At 46.0% G+C, this 16771-nt stretch overlaps 1 protein-coding gene across 1 annotated transcript in view; it reads right to left on the bottom strand.

Annotated features, from left to right (window-relative positions):
* Positions 1-16771, bottom strand: part of creb3l1 (cAMP responsive element binding protein 3-like 1) — a 368847-nt gene that overhangs the window by 286844 nt on the left and 65232 nt on the right. The window contains exon 2 of the mRNA XM_068045959.1: positions 9576-9783. Within this exon, the coding sequence (XP_067902060.1) occupies positions 9576-9783 (208 nt within the window). The remainder of the gene's footprint in view (positions 1-9575; positions 9784-16771) is intronic.

Here is a 16771-nt window from a genome sequence, read left to right as displayed (position 1 = left end):
TAGTGGAAACATCTTCTCAACGTCTACCCTGTCAAGTCCCCTCAGAATCTTGTACATTTCAATAAGATCACCCCTCATTCTTCTAAACTCCAATGAATAAAGGCCTAATCTGTTTAGTTGTCCTTGGTAAGTCAACCTCCCTTCATCCCAGGAATCAGCCTAGTGAATCTCTTTTGAACTGCCTCCAATGCCAGTATATCCTTTCTTAAATACAGGGACCAAAACTATACACAGTACTCCAGGTGCGGCCTCACCAACACCCTGTACAGTTGTAACAAGACTTGCCTATTTTTAAACTCCAACCCCCTGGCAATAAAGGTCAAAATTCCATTTGCCTTCTTAATTACTTGTTGCACCTGCATGCTAACCTTTTGTGTTTCATGCACAAGAACACCCAGATCCCTCTGTACTGCACTTTTTTGGAGTCTCTCTCCATTTAAATAATAGTCTGCCTTTTGATGCTTCCTACCAAAGTGCATGACCTCACACTTTCCTGCATTAAACTCCATCTGCCAAGTTTTTTCCCACTCACTCAACCTATCTATATCCCCTTGCAGATTCCTTATGTCCTCATCACAGCATGCCCTCCCACCTATATTTGTATTTTCAGCAAATTTGGATATATTCCACTCTGCCCCCTCCTCCAAGTCATTAATATAGATAGAAAATAATTGAGGCCCTAGGACTGATCTTTGTGGCACTCCACTAGTTACGTCTTTCCAACCCGAAAAAGACCCATTAATCCTGACTCTCTGTCTTTTGTGAGTTAACCAATCCTCAATCCATGCAAATACATTACCCCACAATACCATGAGTTCCTATCTTGTGCAATAATCTTTTATGTGGCATCTTATCGAATGCCTTCTGGAAATCCAAATACACTACATCTACCGGTTCCCCTTTATCAACTCTGATTGTTACATCCTTAAAGAATTCTATCAAATTTGTCAAACATGATTTCCCTTTCACAAAACCATGTTGACTCTGTTTGATTGCGTTAAGCTTTTCTAAATGTCCTGCTATTTCTTCCTTAATAATGGACCCTAGCATTTTCCCAATGACCGATGTTAGGCTGACTGGTCTATAGTTTCCTGCTTTTTATCTCCCTCCCTTCTTGAACAGGGGCGTCACATTAGCGGTTTTCCAATCTGCTGGGACCCTCCTGGAATCCAGTGAGTTTCGGATATATATTGACCAATGCTTCCACTATCTCTGCAGCCACTTCCTTTAAAACCCTTGGATGTAGACCATCAGGTCCTGGCAACTTGTTTGTCTTTAGTCCCATTAGTTCACCAAATACTTTGTCCCTCGTAATAGAGACTGTTACAAGATCTTTCCTCCCATTAGCTCCTTGCTTATCTGATATCTGTGGGATGTTTATAGCGTTCTCCACCGTGAAGACCGATGCAAAATATTGGTTTAAATTATCTGCCATATCCCTGTTCCCCGTTATCAATTCTCCAGTCTCATCCTCCAAGGGCCCCACACTCACTTTAGCTACTCTCTTTCTTTTTATATACCCATAGAAGCTCTTGCTCTTGGTTTTAATATTTTTTGCTAATTTACTTTCATAATCAATTTTCTCCCTCTTTATTAGCTTTTTAATCATCAGCTGCTGGTTCCTAAAAAATTCCAATCCTCTGGCCTACCACTAGTTTTCGCCGCTTTGAATGCCTTAGTTTTTGATTGGATACTCTCCTTGACCGCCTTTGTTAAACTAGGGTGGTTCATCCTTCTCGAGTCGTCCTTTTTGACCGGGATAAATTTTTGCTGAGCGTTATGCAATATCTACTTAAATGTCTGCCACTACTCATCCACTGACCTTCCCCTTAGTCTATTTTCCCAGCCTGCTTTAGACAACTCTTTCTTCAGACCTCTGAAATTGCCCTTGTTTAAGTTGAGGACACTGGTTTGAGACCCGAGTTGCTCGCCCTCGTACTGAATTTGAAATTCTACCATGTTGGTAGCGCTACCCCCCCATAGGATCCTTAACTATGATATCTCTTATTAATCCTACCTCATTACACATTACTAGATCTAAACACGATTGCACTTTTGAACTACAAGAAAGCCCCCAGCGATTTAACATCCGCAGCACTTAAAGCAGCCAGAAGTACTGCACAAAGAACAGCTAGGCGTTGCGCAAACGACTACTGGCAACACCTATGCAGTCATATTCAGCTGGCCTCAGACACCGGAAACATCAGAGGAATGTATGATGGCATGAAGAGAGCTCTTGGGCCAACCATCAAGAAGATCACCCCCCTCAAATCTAAATCGGGGGACATAATCACTGACCAACGCAAACAGATGGACCGCTGGGTTGAGCACTACCTAGAACTTTACTCCAGGGAGAATGCTGTCACTGAGACTGCCCTCAATGCAGCCCAGCCTCTACCAGTCATGGATGAGCTGGACATACAGCTAACCAAATCGGAACTCAGTGATGCCATTGATTCCCTAGCCAGCGGAAAAGCCCCTGGGAAGGACAGCATTACCCCTGAAATAATCAAGAGTGCCAAGCCTGCTATACTCTCAGCACTACATGAACTGCTATGCCTGTGCTGGGACGAGGGAGCAGTACCCCAGGACATGCGCGATGCCAACATCATCACCCTCTATAAAAACAAAGGTGACCGCGGTGACTGCAACAACTACCGTGGAATCTCCCTGCTCAGCATAGTGGGGAAAGTCTTTGCTCGAGTCGCTCTGAACAGGCTCCAGAAGCTGGCCGAGCGCGTCTACCCTGAGGCACAGTGTGGCTTTCGTGCAGAGAGATCGACTATTGACATGCTGTTCTCCCTTCGTCAGATACAGGAAAAATGCCGTGAACAACAGATGCCCCTCTACATTGCTTTCATTGATCTCACCAAAGCCTTTGACCTCGTCAGCAGACGTGGTCTCTTCAGACTACTAGAAAAGATCGGATGTCCACCAAAGCTACTAAGTATCATCACCTCATTCCATGACAATATGAAAGGCACAATTCAACATGGTGGCTCCTCATCAGAGCCCTTTCCTATCCTGAGTGGTGTGAAACAGGGCTGTGTTCTCGCACCCACACTTTTTGGGATTTTCTTCTCCCTGCTGCTTTCACATGCGTTCAAATCCTCTGAAGAAGGAATTTTCCTCCACACAAGATCAGGGGGCAGGTTGTTCAACCTTGCCCGTCTAAGAGCGAAGTCCAAAGTACGGAAAGTCCTCATCAGAGAACTCCTCTTTGCTGACGATGCTGCTTTAACATCTCACACTGAAGAATGCCTGCAGAGTCTCATCGACAGGTTTGCGTCTGCCTGCAATGAATTTGGCCTAACCATCAGCCTCAAGAAAACGAACATCATGGGGCAGGATGTCAGAAATGCTCCATCCATCAATATTGGCGACCACGCTCTGGAAGTGGTTCAAGAGTTCACCTACCTAGGCTCAACTATCACCAGTAACCTGTCTCTAGATGCAGAAATCAACAAGCGCATGGGTAAGGCTTCCACTGCTATGTCCAGACTGGCCAAGAGAGTGTGGGAAAATGGCGCACTGACACGGAACACAAAAGTCCGAGTGTATCAGGCCTGTGTCCTCAGTACCTTGCTCTACGGCAGCGAGGCCTGGACAACGTATGCCAGCCAAGAGCGACGTCTCAATTCATTCCATCTTCGCTGCCTTCGGAGAATACTTGGCATCAGGTGGCAGGACTATATCTCCAACACAGAAGTCCTTGAAGCGGCCAACACCCCCAGCTTATACACACTACTGAGTCAGCGGCGCTTGAGATGGCTTGGCCATGTGAGCCGCATGGAAGATGGCAGGATCCCCAAAGACACATTGTACAGCGAGCTCGCCACTGGTATCAGACCCACCGGCCGTCCATGTCTCCGTTATAAAGACGTCTGCAAACGCGACATGAAATCGTGTGACATTGATCACAAGTCGTGGGAGTCAGTTGCCAGCATTCGCCAGAGCTGGCGGGCAGCCATAAAGACAGGGCTAAATTGTGGCGAGTCGAAGAGACTTAGTAGTTGGCAGGAAAAAAGACAGAGGCGCAAGGGGAGAGCCAACTGTGCAACAGCCCCAACAAACAAATTTCTCTGCAGCACCTGTGGAAGAGCCTGTCACTCCAGAATTGGCCTTTATAGCCACTCCAGGCGCTGCTTCACAAACCACTGACCACCTCCAGGCGCGTATCCATTGTCTCTCGAGATAAGGAGGCCCAAAAGAGATCTAAATAGCCTGTTCCTGGGTAGGTTCTGCAACATATTGCTCCAAGTAACAATGCCTATTGCACTCTACAAATTCGTCTTCCATGTTACCTCTGCCAATCTGATTTGTCCAGTCAATATGCAGGTTAAAATCACCCATGACAATTGTAGCACCCTGCTTACACGCCTCCGGTATTTCCCGATTTATACTTTATCCTACAGTGAGGCAACTCTTTGGGAGCATATTGACGACTCCCACCCGTGACTTCTTCCCATTGCTATTCCACCCAAACTGATTCCACATCACGATCTATTGCACCTATATCACTACTCACCACTGCACTGATACCTTCCTTTATTAACAAAGCTACCCACCTCCTTTTCCTTTTTGCCTATTTTTCCGGAACGTTGAATACCCTTGAATATTGAGTTCCCAGTCTTGGTCACCCTGCAACCACGTCTCTGGAATAGTTATCAAGTTATATTCATTTATTTCTATTTGTGTCGTCAACTCATCTATCTTGTTACAAATGCTGCGTGCATTCAGATAAAGAGCCTTAAGCTTTGTCTTTTTACCATTATTACTCATTCTGGTTCCAATTTCTGCTGCACTCTTCTGCTTATATTTTCTGCCCCTTCCTGTCACACTTTGATTACCATTCACCTCTTCACTACCCTGCACTCTGCTCTCTCGCTTCTTTTTGATTTTTTAAACTTCCCTTCAATTGAACCCTCCCCCCCACTAATTAGTTTAAAGTCCTATCTACAACCCTAGTAATACGATTCGCCAGGACACTGGTCCCAGCATGGTTCAAATGAGGCCTGCCCCAACGGAACAGCTCTCTCCTTCCTCAGTGCTGGTGCCAGTGTCCCATGAATCAGAATCCATTTCTCCCACACCAACATTTATTGAGTGGAAACCCTTCCTGGTGATGAATAATCCAGCCTGAGACGATGGGGCTTTGATGGTCACTTATTATTTAAGGCGTAGAAGGAGGGCATTCAGCCCAAGTCCATGTCAGCACTACTCAGAACAATCCGGTCAGTCCCATTCCCCCACTCGATTCCCATCGCCCTGCCAGTTTATTTCCTTCAAGTGTGCATCCAATTTCATTTTGAAATTATTGATTGTCTCTGCTTCCACCTTCCACGTGGGCAGCGAGTTCCAGGGCATTACCACTCGCTGCATAAACAAGTTCTTCCTCACATTCCCCCTGCATCCTTTGCCCAAAACCTTCAATCAATGTCCCCTAGTCCTTATACCATCAGTTAATGGAAACAGTTTTCCCTTGTCTAACGTATCGAAGCCTGTCATTATCTTGTACACCTCTAATAAATCTCCCCTTAATCTCCGTTGTTCCTGGAAGAACAACCCCAGCTTTTCCAATCTAACCTTGTAACTAAAATCCACCATCCTTGGAACCATTCTGGTAAATCCCTCTGCACCCTCTCAAGGACCCTCACAATATTCCTAAAGGGTGGTGACCAGAACTGGATGCAATACTTGCAATAGTTGGGGCCTAACTAGAGCTTTATAAAGGTTCAGCATAACTTCCGTGCTTTTATACTCAATGCCTCTACTTATTTTTTTTGAGGAGGTAACAGAGAGGATTGATGAAGGCAATGCTGTCGATGTGGTTTACATGGACTTTCAAAAGGCATTTGATACAGTGCTAAACAGACGTGTGAGCAAACTTGTAGCTCATGGAATAAAAGGGACAGTAGCAACATGGATACGAAATTGGCTGAATGACAGGAAATAGTAGTGGTTAATGAATGTTTTTTGGGCTGGAGGAAGATTTGTAGTGGAGTTCCCAGGGATCAGTGCTGGGACCCTTGCTTTTCCTAATATATATTAATGCCTTAGACCTTGGTGTACAGGGCACAATTTCAAAGTTTGCAGATGATATGAAACTTGGAAGCATTGTGAACTGTGAGGATGATAGTGTAGAACTTCAAAAGGACATAGACAAGTTGGTGGAATGGGCAGACAGGAGGCAGATGAAGTTCAATGCAGAGAAATGTGAAGTGATTCATTTTGGTAGGAAGAACATGGAGAGACAATATAGAATAAAGGCTACAATTCTAAAAGGGGTGCAGGAGCAGAGGGACCTAGGTGCATATGTGCATAAGTCATAGAAGGTGGCAGGACAGGTTGAGAGAGCAGTTAATAAAGCATACAGTATCCTGGGCTTTATTAATAGGGGCATAGAGTACAAGAGCAAGGAAATTATGTTGAATTTGTATAAGACACTAGTTCAGCCTCAGCTGGAGTATTGCGTCCAGTTCTGGGTGCCATACCTTAAGAAAGACATGAGGGCATTGGAGAGAATACAGAAAAGATTCACGAGAATGGTTCCAGGGATGAGTAATTTCAGTTATGAAGATAGATTGGAGAAGTTGGGACTGTTCTCCTTGGAGAAGAGAAGGCTGAGAGGGGATTTGATCGAGGTATTCAAAATCATGAGGGGTCTGGACAGAGTAGATAGAGAGAAACTGTTCCCACTCATGAAAGGATCGAGAATGAGAGGGCACAGATTTAAAGTATTTGGTAAGAGAAGCAAAAGTGACATGAGGAAAAACTTTTTCACGCAGCGAGTGGTTAAGGTCTGGAATGCGCTGCCTGAGATTATGGTGGAGGCAGGTTCAATTGAAGCATTCAGAAGGGAATTAGACTGTTATATGAAAAGGAAGAATGTGCAGGGTTATGGGGAGAAAGCAGGGGAATGGAACTGAGGGAATTGCTCTTTCGGAGAGCCAGTGTAGACACGATGGGCCGAATGGTCTCCTTCTGCACTGTAACGATTCTGCAATTCTGTGAATCTGGGATCTTGCAATTGGCTGCTCACAGCTACATTTCTTTGTGATGGATGCACTTTTTCGGAGGGCATCTGACTTCATTGCCTTGAACAGTCAAGCCGAGGGCCGTAGAGTTTGCCTCAATAGCAAGATTCCCTCAGATGCACGGTGTGATGGACTGCACTCATGGAATATGATGTAGTGACAGTAATGGAAATGTGGCGTTAAAATGGTGAGGACTGGGCGCTTAATATACAAGGATATAAAGTGTTCGGAAAAGATAGAGAAGGCAAAAAGGAAGCTGGGGTGGCTGTCCTGATTAGGAGGACATTGTCGTGTTGGAAAGAGGGTATGCCCTTGAGGGGGCAAGGACAGAATCCATTTGGTTACAGTTGAGAAGCAAAAAGACTATGATCTACCGGGGGTATTCTATAGACCTCCAAATAGTGAGAGAGCGATAGAGGAGCAAATCTCAGGGAAATAACAGAGATGTGCAAGAACTACAGAGTGGTGATATTGAGGGACTTAAATTAAATTTGTGGCATAAAGTCGTCCTCTAGGAGTGCACACAACTCAGATACCATCTGCCTCATGGTGCAGCCGTCAGTGGCACTCCTACTTTGCCATGCTCAGTAAGCTGATCCACTGGCAGTACACTCGATTCACCTTCACCTTCTGGCCCGGCCTGCCCCTTGAACAGCACCTCTGCAGGCCTGTGCACCATGTGACTGCCTTTGTTGCTGAGGCCACTGCACCTCCCCACTGCTCCAGCCCACCTCTGAGTGGGTAACCCCCCATGTCCAGAGATGCTCTCGATCACTAGGACCCTAACAGCCAAATTTCCCTTGCACTTCATTCTCCAACACCCACCCAGTCCATCAGTACTCCAAATCCTAGAGCTCTGCTTAAACTATGGCAAATCAGTGGCTGTGAATGAGCTCCTCTTTGCTGATTCCCCTTTTATACAAAGGATTTAATGTCTTCCGCTTTAGTCAACGGCTACCCGCTGTGCTGCTTCCTCATCTGCTTGGACGAGGTGCTGACAAAACATAGGACTCCTGTGCCTCTGGGAAAATTTCAATGCTGTTTCAAATAGCCTCTCAAATGCCTGCTTAATCATACTCATTGCATGCCTGCCGCCACCGACCACGTGGCCATCATCCCCGAGAAGCCGCCTCCGGAAAAATCGTTAGGCAATCACACGCTGCGTTGCGGTGAATTTGCCCACTCGCCTGCCCTCCAACTCACCTCTGCCTCCGTGGCAAAATCCAGCCCATAGAAAAGAAAATACAGCTGTCGGTGAGAAACACAGCAATAAAATCCTTTCAATACTTTAACAGTCAGAAGAGAGGTGAAGCCCATCATATATGGATGGGCAGGGGATAGATTTTCAACTTGTTACCAGGTAAAAATTAAAATGAAAAAAATCAGCGGTTTCTGTGTCCAATCCAAGTGTTACACCCAGGCACCAAATTGCAAAGCTTATTGTTATGTGTCATGCAGCCCCCCACCTGTCAAGAATGAGGCACACATTATTTTGCCACATGAACATTAAAACTTATAATTGCTGCTGGAAGAAAAGAGGGCTTATCACAAGGAATTGCCAGGACCCTCGCCGGAAAGACCTTTTTTGTATACTGGCAGACAGTGTTGGAACAAAGGACCCAGTCCCTGCGTCTCCAATACACAGAAGACCTGGTCAGGCCAGCTTAGTCACATGATTAACTGGCTGTTTGAATTTGAACTTGCCACAGAGTTTTAAAACTCAGAAATCTCTTTTCTCCTGGACCGAGAACACCTTTCTCCTGTCTCCTTTCCATCTCTTTCTCACGAACTGGAAAACCCATTGAAGACATATGAACCCCAAGAGAGAAAAGTCTCCTACAGTGAACAAGGTTTAAGAAGAATACTGGGCCCCAACAAAAAGCAAGACAACTTACAAAAGGACCACAGTGAGCTCAAAGCACAGTAAACAAGAAACTCTTCTGATATTGCCTCAAACCTCTCTACTTTATTTTTCTTCTGCTCTTTTCTGTCCCTATTTGCACGTGTGTATCATATGTGCATGCTAACGTGAGCATGTCGTATAACTGTAGGCATTAACCGTATTAGAGTTGAAGTTTAAGTTTTAATAAATTTTGCTTTTCTTCTTTAAACCTAAGAAAGCCTGTTCATGTTCATTTCTTTGCCTTATAATTGGAAAGTGGTAAACAAGGAATCACAAAGGGGGAGCTCAAACATAGTGTGTTTAAAATTAAACCCTGTTACAATAAGACCAGGTGAAGACAGTAAAGACCCCTAGACACCTTTCGCACCTGGTCGTAACATTACGTCTCGTCCTCTGCATTAGAATCCGGGGGTAGATTGTGACTTTGGGCACCATTGTAAAATGGGTGACAGTGAGTCAACAGCCAGGTTTACATCTCTCCTGATTTTAATTCCCATTGACTTCAATCAGAATCCACCGACTGCCTGCCTCCTGTCACAGGGTAGGCGAACTAAATGTACAGGTGAGGGGAAGGGCTGCCTGTCTCACTCCCCTATCCCGGAACTGCCCGTACCCTGCATAGGCCCCGCCTTTACCTTTGCTGAATTCATCCATCTTGATTGGCATGAGTGGGCTCTGAGGGGCGGAGTCTCCACTCAGAGAATAGCTGTGCTCAGCCTGGATATCCGGAGTAGCTGGGTCAAGATCCATGTCCAGCAGAGGGTTCCTTTCAGCCAGCAGTGGGTCGTCAAAGAAACTACTGAACAGTTCATTGGAGAAGTCATCCAGGTTCTCTGAAAAATGCTGCAAGTGGAAGAGAGGAATGCAGTTATTGTATACAACCCAACTAAACCTCATGTAAATTCAAGTACAAGTTACATGGACAGACTGGAAAAGCTGAGGTTGTTCTTCTTGGAGTAGAGGAGGTTAAGAGGAGATTTGATAAGAGTTGTTTAAAATCATGAAGGGTTTAAATAGAATAAATAATGAAAAATTGTTTCTGATAGCTGCAAGGTCAGCAGCCAGAGGGCACAGATTTAAGGTATTTGGCAAAAGAAGCAGCGGCGACATGAGGAAAATCTTTTTCATGCACCAAGTGGTTAAGATTTGGAATGCACTGCCTGATAGGGTGGTGGATATATATTCAATAGTAGCTTTCAAAGGGGAATTGAAAAATACTGAAAGGAGAAAAAAATTGCAGGGTTATGGGGAAAGGTTGCAGCAGTGGGACTAACTGGATTTCTCTTTGAAAAAAACAGTGCAAACTTGATGGGCCGAATGGCCTCCTTCTGTGGTGTATTATTTTAGGATTCGATGATAAATCACAAAATTCAGCCAAGGACTGCATCCCTTATACAAACTATAAAGGTTTACAAAATTTAACATTGCAAACTTGGTTTGGAACAAAAAAAACATTGGCCTTGATATTAACCCCCAACGATGGGCAGGAGAGGGTCAGGTTGGTGGGTGGGGGTTAAAACTTTCAAAATGGGAAATGCATCCCCAACCCACCGCAAATACAACTGCTGTTACTTTTACGGTGACAAGTTGTGTGACTTGCCAGTGTAATTGGCAGCCTGATTTAAATTTAACAGTTGCTGTGTGGGTTTCCCACAACGTCTACTCTCCCCCACCATTCACCCAACTACCCCCAAGCCCTCGCTCATAGACTTATACAGCACAGAAAAATGCCCTCTGGCCTATTGTTTCTATACTGGCCATCAAGCACCTAACTATTCTAATCCCATTTTCCCGCACTTGGCCCTTAGTCTTGTATACTATGGCGTTTCAAGTGCACATCTAAATACTTCTTAAATATTGTGAGGGTTCCTGCCTCTACCACCTCTTCAGGTAGTGTGTGCCAGATTCCAACCACCTTCCGGGTGAAAATTATTTCCTCAAATCTCCTCTAAACCTCCTGTCCCTTCCCTTAAATCTATGCCCCCTGGTGATTGATCCCTCCACTAAGAGATAAAGTTTATTCCTATCTATCCTATCTATGCCCCTCATAATTTTGTATACCTCAATCAGGTCCCCCCTCAGCCTTCTCTGCTCTAAGGAAAAGAACCCCAGCCGATCCAGTCTCTCCTCATAGCTGAAATGCTCCAGCCCAGCCAACATCCTGGTGAATCTCCTCTGCACCCTCTCCAGTGCAATCACATCCTTCCTATAGTGTGGTGACCAGAACTGTACACAGTACTCCAGCTGTGGCCCAACGAGCGTTTTATACAGCTCCATCATAACCTCCCTGCTCCTATATTCTATGCCTCAGCTAATAAAGGCAAGTATCCTATATGCCTTCCTAACCACCTTATCTACCTGTGCTGCTGCCTTCAGTGATCTATGGACAAGTACACCAAGGTCCCACTGACCCTCTTTACTACCTAGGGTTCTACCATCCATTGTATATTCCCTTGCCTTGTTAGGCCTCCCAAAATGCATCACCTCACACTTTTTAGGATTAAAGTCCACTTGCCACTGCTCCGCCCATCTTACCAACCCATCTATATCACCCTGTAATCTAAGACTTTCCTCCTCACTATTTATGACACCACCAATTTTCCTGTCATCTGCGAACTTACTGATCAAATCTCTGATATTCACGTCTAAATCATTAATGTACACTACTAACAGCAAGGGTCCCAGCACCGATCCCTGCGGTACACCCCTGGTCACAGGCTTCCACTCGCAAAAGCAACCTTCGACTATCACTCTCTGCCTCCTGCCACTAAGCCAATTTTGGATCCAATTTGCCAAATTGTTCTGGATCCCATGGGCTCTTACCTTCTTAACCAATCTCCCATGCGGGACCTGATCAAACGTCTTACTGAAGTCCATGTAAACTACATCAACTGCCTTACCTTCATCTACACATCTAGTCACTGCCTTGAAAAATTCAATCAAGTTTGTTAGACATGATCTCCCCCTGACAAAGCCACGCTGACTATCCCTGATTAATCCCTGCCTCTCCAAGTGCAGCTGAATCCTGTCCCTCAGAAGTTTTTCCAATAGTTTCCCTACCACTGATGTTAGACTCACTGGCCTGTAATTACCTGGTTTATCCCTGCTACCCTTCTTAAATAATGGTACCACATTCACTGTCCTCCAGTCCGCTGGTACCTCTCCTGTGGCCAGAGAGGATTTGAAAATTTGTGTCAGAGCTATCTCCTATCTCCTCCCTTGCCTCACATAACAGCCTGGGATACATCTCATCTGGGCCTGGGGATTTATCTACTTTCAAGCCCACTAAAACAGTTAATACTTCCTCCCTTTCAATGCTAATTTGTTCAAGTATATTACAATCCCCCTCCCTGATCTCTGCATCGTCCTTCTCCATAGTGAACACAGATGAAAAGTAATCATTTAAAACCTCACCTGTGTCCTCCGGCTCCACACACAGATTGCCACTTTGGTCCTGAATAGGCACAACTCTTTCCCTGGTTCTCCTCTTGCCCTTAATATACTTATAAAACGCCTTGGGATTTTCCCTCATCTTGCCCGCCAGTGTTTTTTCATGTCCCTCTTCGCTCTCCTAATTACTTTTTTAAGTACCGCCCCTGCACTTTCTATACTCCTCTAGATCCTCCGCTGTTTTCAGCACTCTGACTCTGCCATAAGCCTCCTTTTTTTCCCTTTTCCAATCCTCTATATCCCTTGATATCCAGGGTTCCCTGGACTTGTTGGTCCTACCCTTCACCTTTACAGGAACATGTTGGCCCTGAACTCTCACTATTTCCTTTTTGAATGACTCGCACTGGTCTGATGTAGACTTTCCTACAAGTAGCTGCCCCCAGTCAACTTTGACCAGATCCTGTTTTATCATATTGAAATTGGCCTTCCCCCAATTCAATACTTTTGTTCCCGGTCCCTCTTTGTCCTTTTCCATAACTACCTTAAATCTAATGGTCACTATCCCCCGAAATGCTCCCCTACTAACACTTCTACCACTTGTCCGGCTTCATTCCCCAGGATTAGGTCCAGTACTGCCCCTTCTCTTGTAGAACTTTCTACGTGCTGGCTTAAAACGTTCTTCTTATGTACTTTAAGAATTCTGCCCCTTTTAAGACTTTTGCACTAAGACTATCCCAGTTGATATTGGGGAAGTTGAAATCCCCAACGACTATTACCCTATTATTTTGACACCTCTCTGAGATTTGCCTACATATCTGCTCCTCTATCTCTCCCTGACTGTTTGGAGGCCTGTAGCACATTCCCAGCCAAGTGATTGCCCCCTTTTTGTTTTTAAGTTCTGCCCATATGGCCTCATTTGAGGAACCTTCTTGGGCGGCACAGTGGCGCAGTGGTTAGCACTGCAGCCTCACAGCTCCAGGGACCCGGGTTCGGTTCTGGGTACTGCCTGTGTGGAGTTTGCAAGTTCTCCCTGTGTCTGTGTGGGTTTTCTCCGGGTGCTCCGGTTTCCTCCCACAAGCCAAAAGACTTGCAGGTTGGTAGGTAAATTGACCATTATAAATTGTCACTAGTATAGGTAGGTGGTAGGGAAATATAGGGACAGGTGGGGATGTTTGGTAGGAATATGGGATTAGTGTAGGATTAGTATAAATGGGTGGTTGATGGTCGGCACAGACTCGGTGGGCCGAAGGGCCTGTTTCAGTGCTGTATCTCTAATCTCTAATCTAATCTAATATCATCCCTCCTTACTGCAGTAATTGACTCCTTGATCAACAGTACAATGCCACCTCCTCTTTTACACCCTCCCCTGTCAGGCCTGAAGATTCTATACCCTGGAATATTCAGCTGCCAGTCCTGCCTTTCCCTCAACCATGTCTCTGTGATAGCAATAATATCATATCACCATGTGCTAATCAATGCCCTCAATTCATCTGCCTTACTAGTAAGACTCCTTGCATTTAAACAGATTTGGCAGGGGAATGGGATACAGAGTGGAAGTACAGTAGGGGATGATGTACAGTCAAATATAGAAGAGAAACTGAGTCAGTCTGGAAGGCAGAGAAAATATGGACCAGTTAAGGTGCAAGTGAATAATGGGCGGCACAGTGGCGCAGTGGTTAGCACCGCAGCCTCACAGCTCCAGCGACCCGGGTTCAATTCCGGGTACTGCCTGTGTGGAGCTTGCAAGTTCTCCCTGTGTCTGCGTGGGTTTCCTCCGGGTGCTCCGGTTTCCTCCCACATGCCAAAGACTTGCTGGTTAATAGGTTAATTGGCCATTATAAATTGCCCCTAGTATAGTTAGGTGGTAGGGAAATATAGGGACAGGTGGGGATGTGGTAGGAATATGGGTTTAATGTAGGATTAGTATAAATGGGTGGTTGATGGTCGGCACAGACTCGGTGGGCCGAAGGGCCTGTTTCAGTGCTGTATCTCTAAACTAAACTAAGATGCTCCAGCTTTGCATTATTCACTTGCACCTTAACAGGTCCATATTTTCTCTGCCTTCCAGACTGACTCAGTTTCTCTTCTATATTTGACTGTACATCATCCCCTACTGTACCTCCACTCTGTATCCCATTCCCCTGCCAAATCTGTTTAAATCCCCCCCCCCCACCACCCACAAAAAACAGCAGCAGCAAACCTCCCAGCAAGGATGTTGGTCCCGTTCCAGTTCAGGTGCAACCCGTCCAACCTGTACAGGTCCCACCTTCGCCAGAAACAGACTCAGTGATCCAGGAAATTAAAGCCCTCCCTCCTGCACCATCTCCTCAGCCACACGTTCATCTGCTCTATCCTCCTATTCCTATACTCACTAGCATATGGCACCACGAGTAATCCAGAGGTTACAACCTTTGAGGTCCTGCTTTTTAATCTGCTACCTAGCTCCCTAAATTCTTGTTGCAGGACCTCATAGAGGAGTTCACCCAGATCATGAGTGCCGCCATGTCTCTTCTGTATGCATGTTTAGCAACCTCCCTTGAGAGATTGGCATGCCATCGACATATCCATAACATTTTGCAGCAATGACTGGGTGAGAGTGCAGGTGTGAGCTCCCAGGTCCTCGCAATCCTCAGGTGAACAGAGAGGTACAGGTGTGCCTTGAAAGAGCAGAGCAGCAGCTGCATGATGCATCTGGAGGCTTCTCTCAGGGTATTCTTGGCATGGACAGCTGTACCTTGGTCCCTCTGTCAGTGACTCCAGCACCTCATTCATCCACGATGACAGAGGTGGCTCCTGCACTTGTGCAGGAGGCCCACGATATGCCGGGGTCTCCGGCAGCCAGTGGATGATGGACAAGGTCATCCCAAGCCACGGGGCAGCAAGTTCAGCAGACTGCCTCAACCTCAGCTGATAGTGCAAGGCAGCACCACATAGGAGCACATGGAAGAGATTTAAGAAGAGCACTGAGCTGAACTCGGGGATTAGGGGTTACTTTTTTGGAAATACGCAGCCTTGCAAATGTTTTGTTCTGCCATTAAATGTCAGATGTGGCAAGGCTTGAGATCTTCTTGCATCTCTTGTGGGCTGCTGGAACTTCAGAAGTACCTGGGTTTTGTTGAAGGGTTTGATAGGTGGGAGCACACCACATGCAGTGTGATGTCTCACTGGGTGCAGGTAAATGGCAAGGTCAATGAAGAAGGCAGCAACAGGGCTGCACAGTGTTGAGCTTTATTGAACTGCATGGATCTGTCACTAAGAATCATGTGAACATGTGCCTCCTTTGCATATATCTCATGGCACCTTGCCTGTAGTCCTTGGGGCTCTCCAGCATCCTGTGTCTTATCATCTTCTTCCTCCACCATCACAGGAGGGAGGCATCGTGCTCAATGATATCCTCATTGTTCAAATGCTCTCCCCTCTGGAGCTCCAGGTTGTACAGGGCACAGCAAACTACCATGATTTGCAAGACCCTTGCAGGGGCATACTGAAGGGCTTCATCACAATTATATAGGCAACTGAACCACATCTTCAGAATCCCTATGGCCTGCTCGATGGTTGCTCGAGTTGTGCCGTGGCAGGTGTTATATTGCTCCTCTGCATCGGTGCTAGGGTTCCTCAAAGGTGTCAGTAGCCATGTCTTCAGTGGGTAGTTCTTGTCACCCAGTATCCATCCTTGAAGGTGTGCAGGGGGCCTGAAAAGGTCTGGCACCTGCTCAGGTCGGGAAAAAGAACCCGATCCGAACCTGACCGACGTATGAGGAGAGATTGAGTCGGTTAGGATTATATTCGCTGGAGTTCAGAAGAGTGAAGGGGGATCTCATAGACATCTATAAAATTCTAACAGAACTTGACAGGGTAGATGCAGGAAGGATGTTCCCGATGGTGAGGGAGTCCAGAACCAGGGGTCATAGTCCAAGGATACGGGGTAAACCTTTCAGGACTGAGATGAGGAGATATTTCTTCACCCAGAGAGTAGTAAGCCTGTGGAATTCGCTACCACAGAAAGCAGTTGAGGCCAAAACATTGTATGTTTTCAAGAAGGAGTTAGATATTGCTCTTGGGTCTAAAGGGGTCAAAAGGTATGGGGCGAAAGCAGGAACAGGTTACTGAGTTGGATGATCAGCCATGATCATAATGAATGGTGGAGCAAGCTCGAAGGGCCTACTCCTGCTCCTATTTTCTATGTTTCTATGAACCACAGCAGACCCGAGCCCGACCCGGCCCGAGTCCCTCCGATTTTGCCCGAGCCCAGGCCAACCCAACCCAAGCCCGACCTGACCATCCGTTTACTTACCTTCCGACTGGGAACCTCCAGGAAGCTGCAGCGCATGTGTGATGGTGTCACAGTGACATCATTGGCTCACTGCGCAGACTCAGTTTCGTCCCGGACTCCCAGCTCAGATAAGTTTTTTAATTTCAATACTTTCCAGCAAAGCAGTTA

Source organism: Heterodontus francisci, chromosome 14, assembly GCF_036365525.1.
Source record: "Heterodontus francisci isolate sHetFra1 chromosome 14, sHetFra1.hap1, whole genome shotgun sequence".
NCBI classification, from domain to species: Eukaryota; Metazoa; Chordata; class Chondrichthyes; order Heterodontiformes; family Heterodontidae; genus Heterodontus; species Heterodontus francisci.
This window is presented reverse-complemented; position numbering and strand designations above follow the sequence as displayed.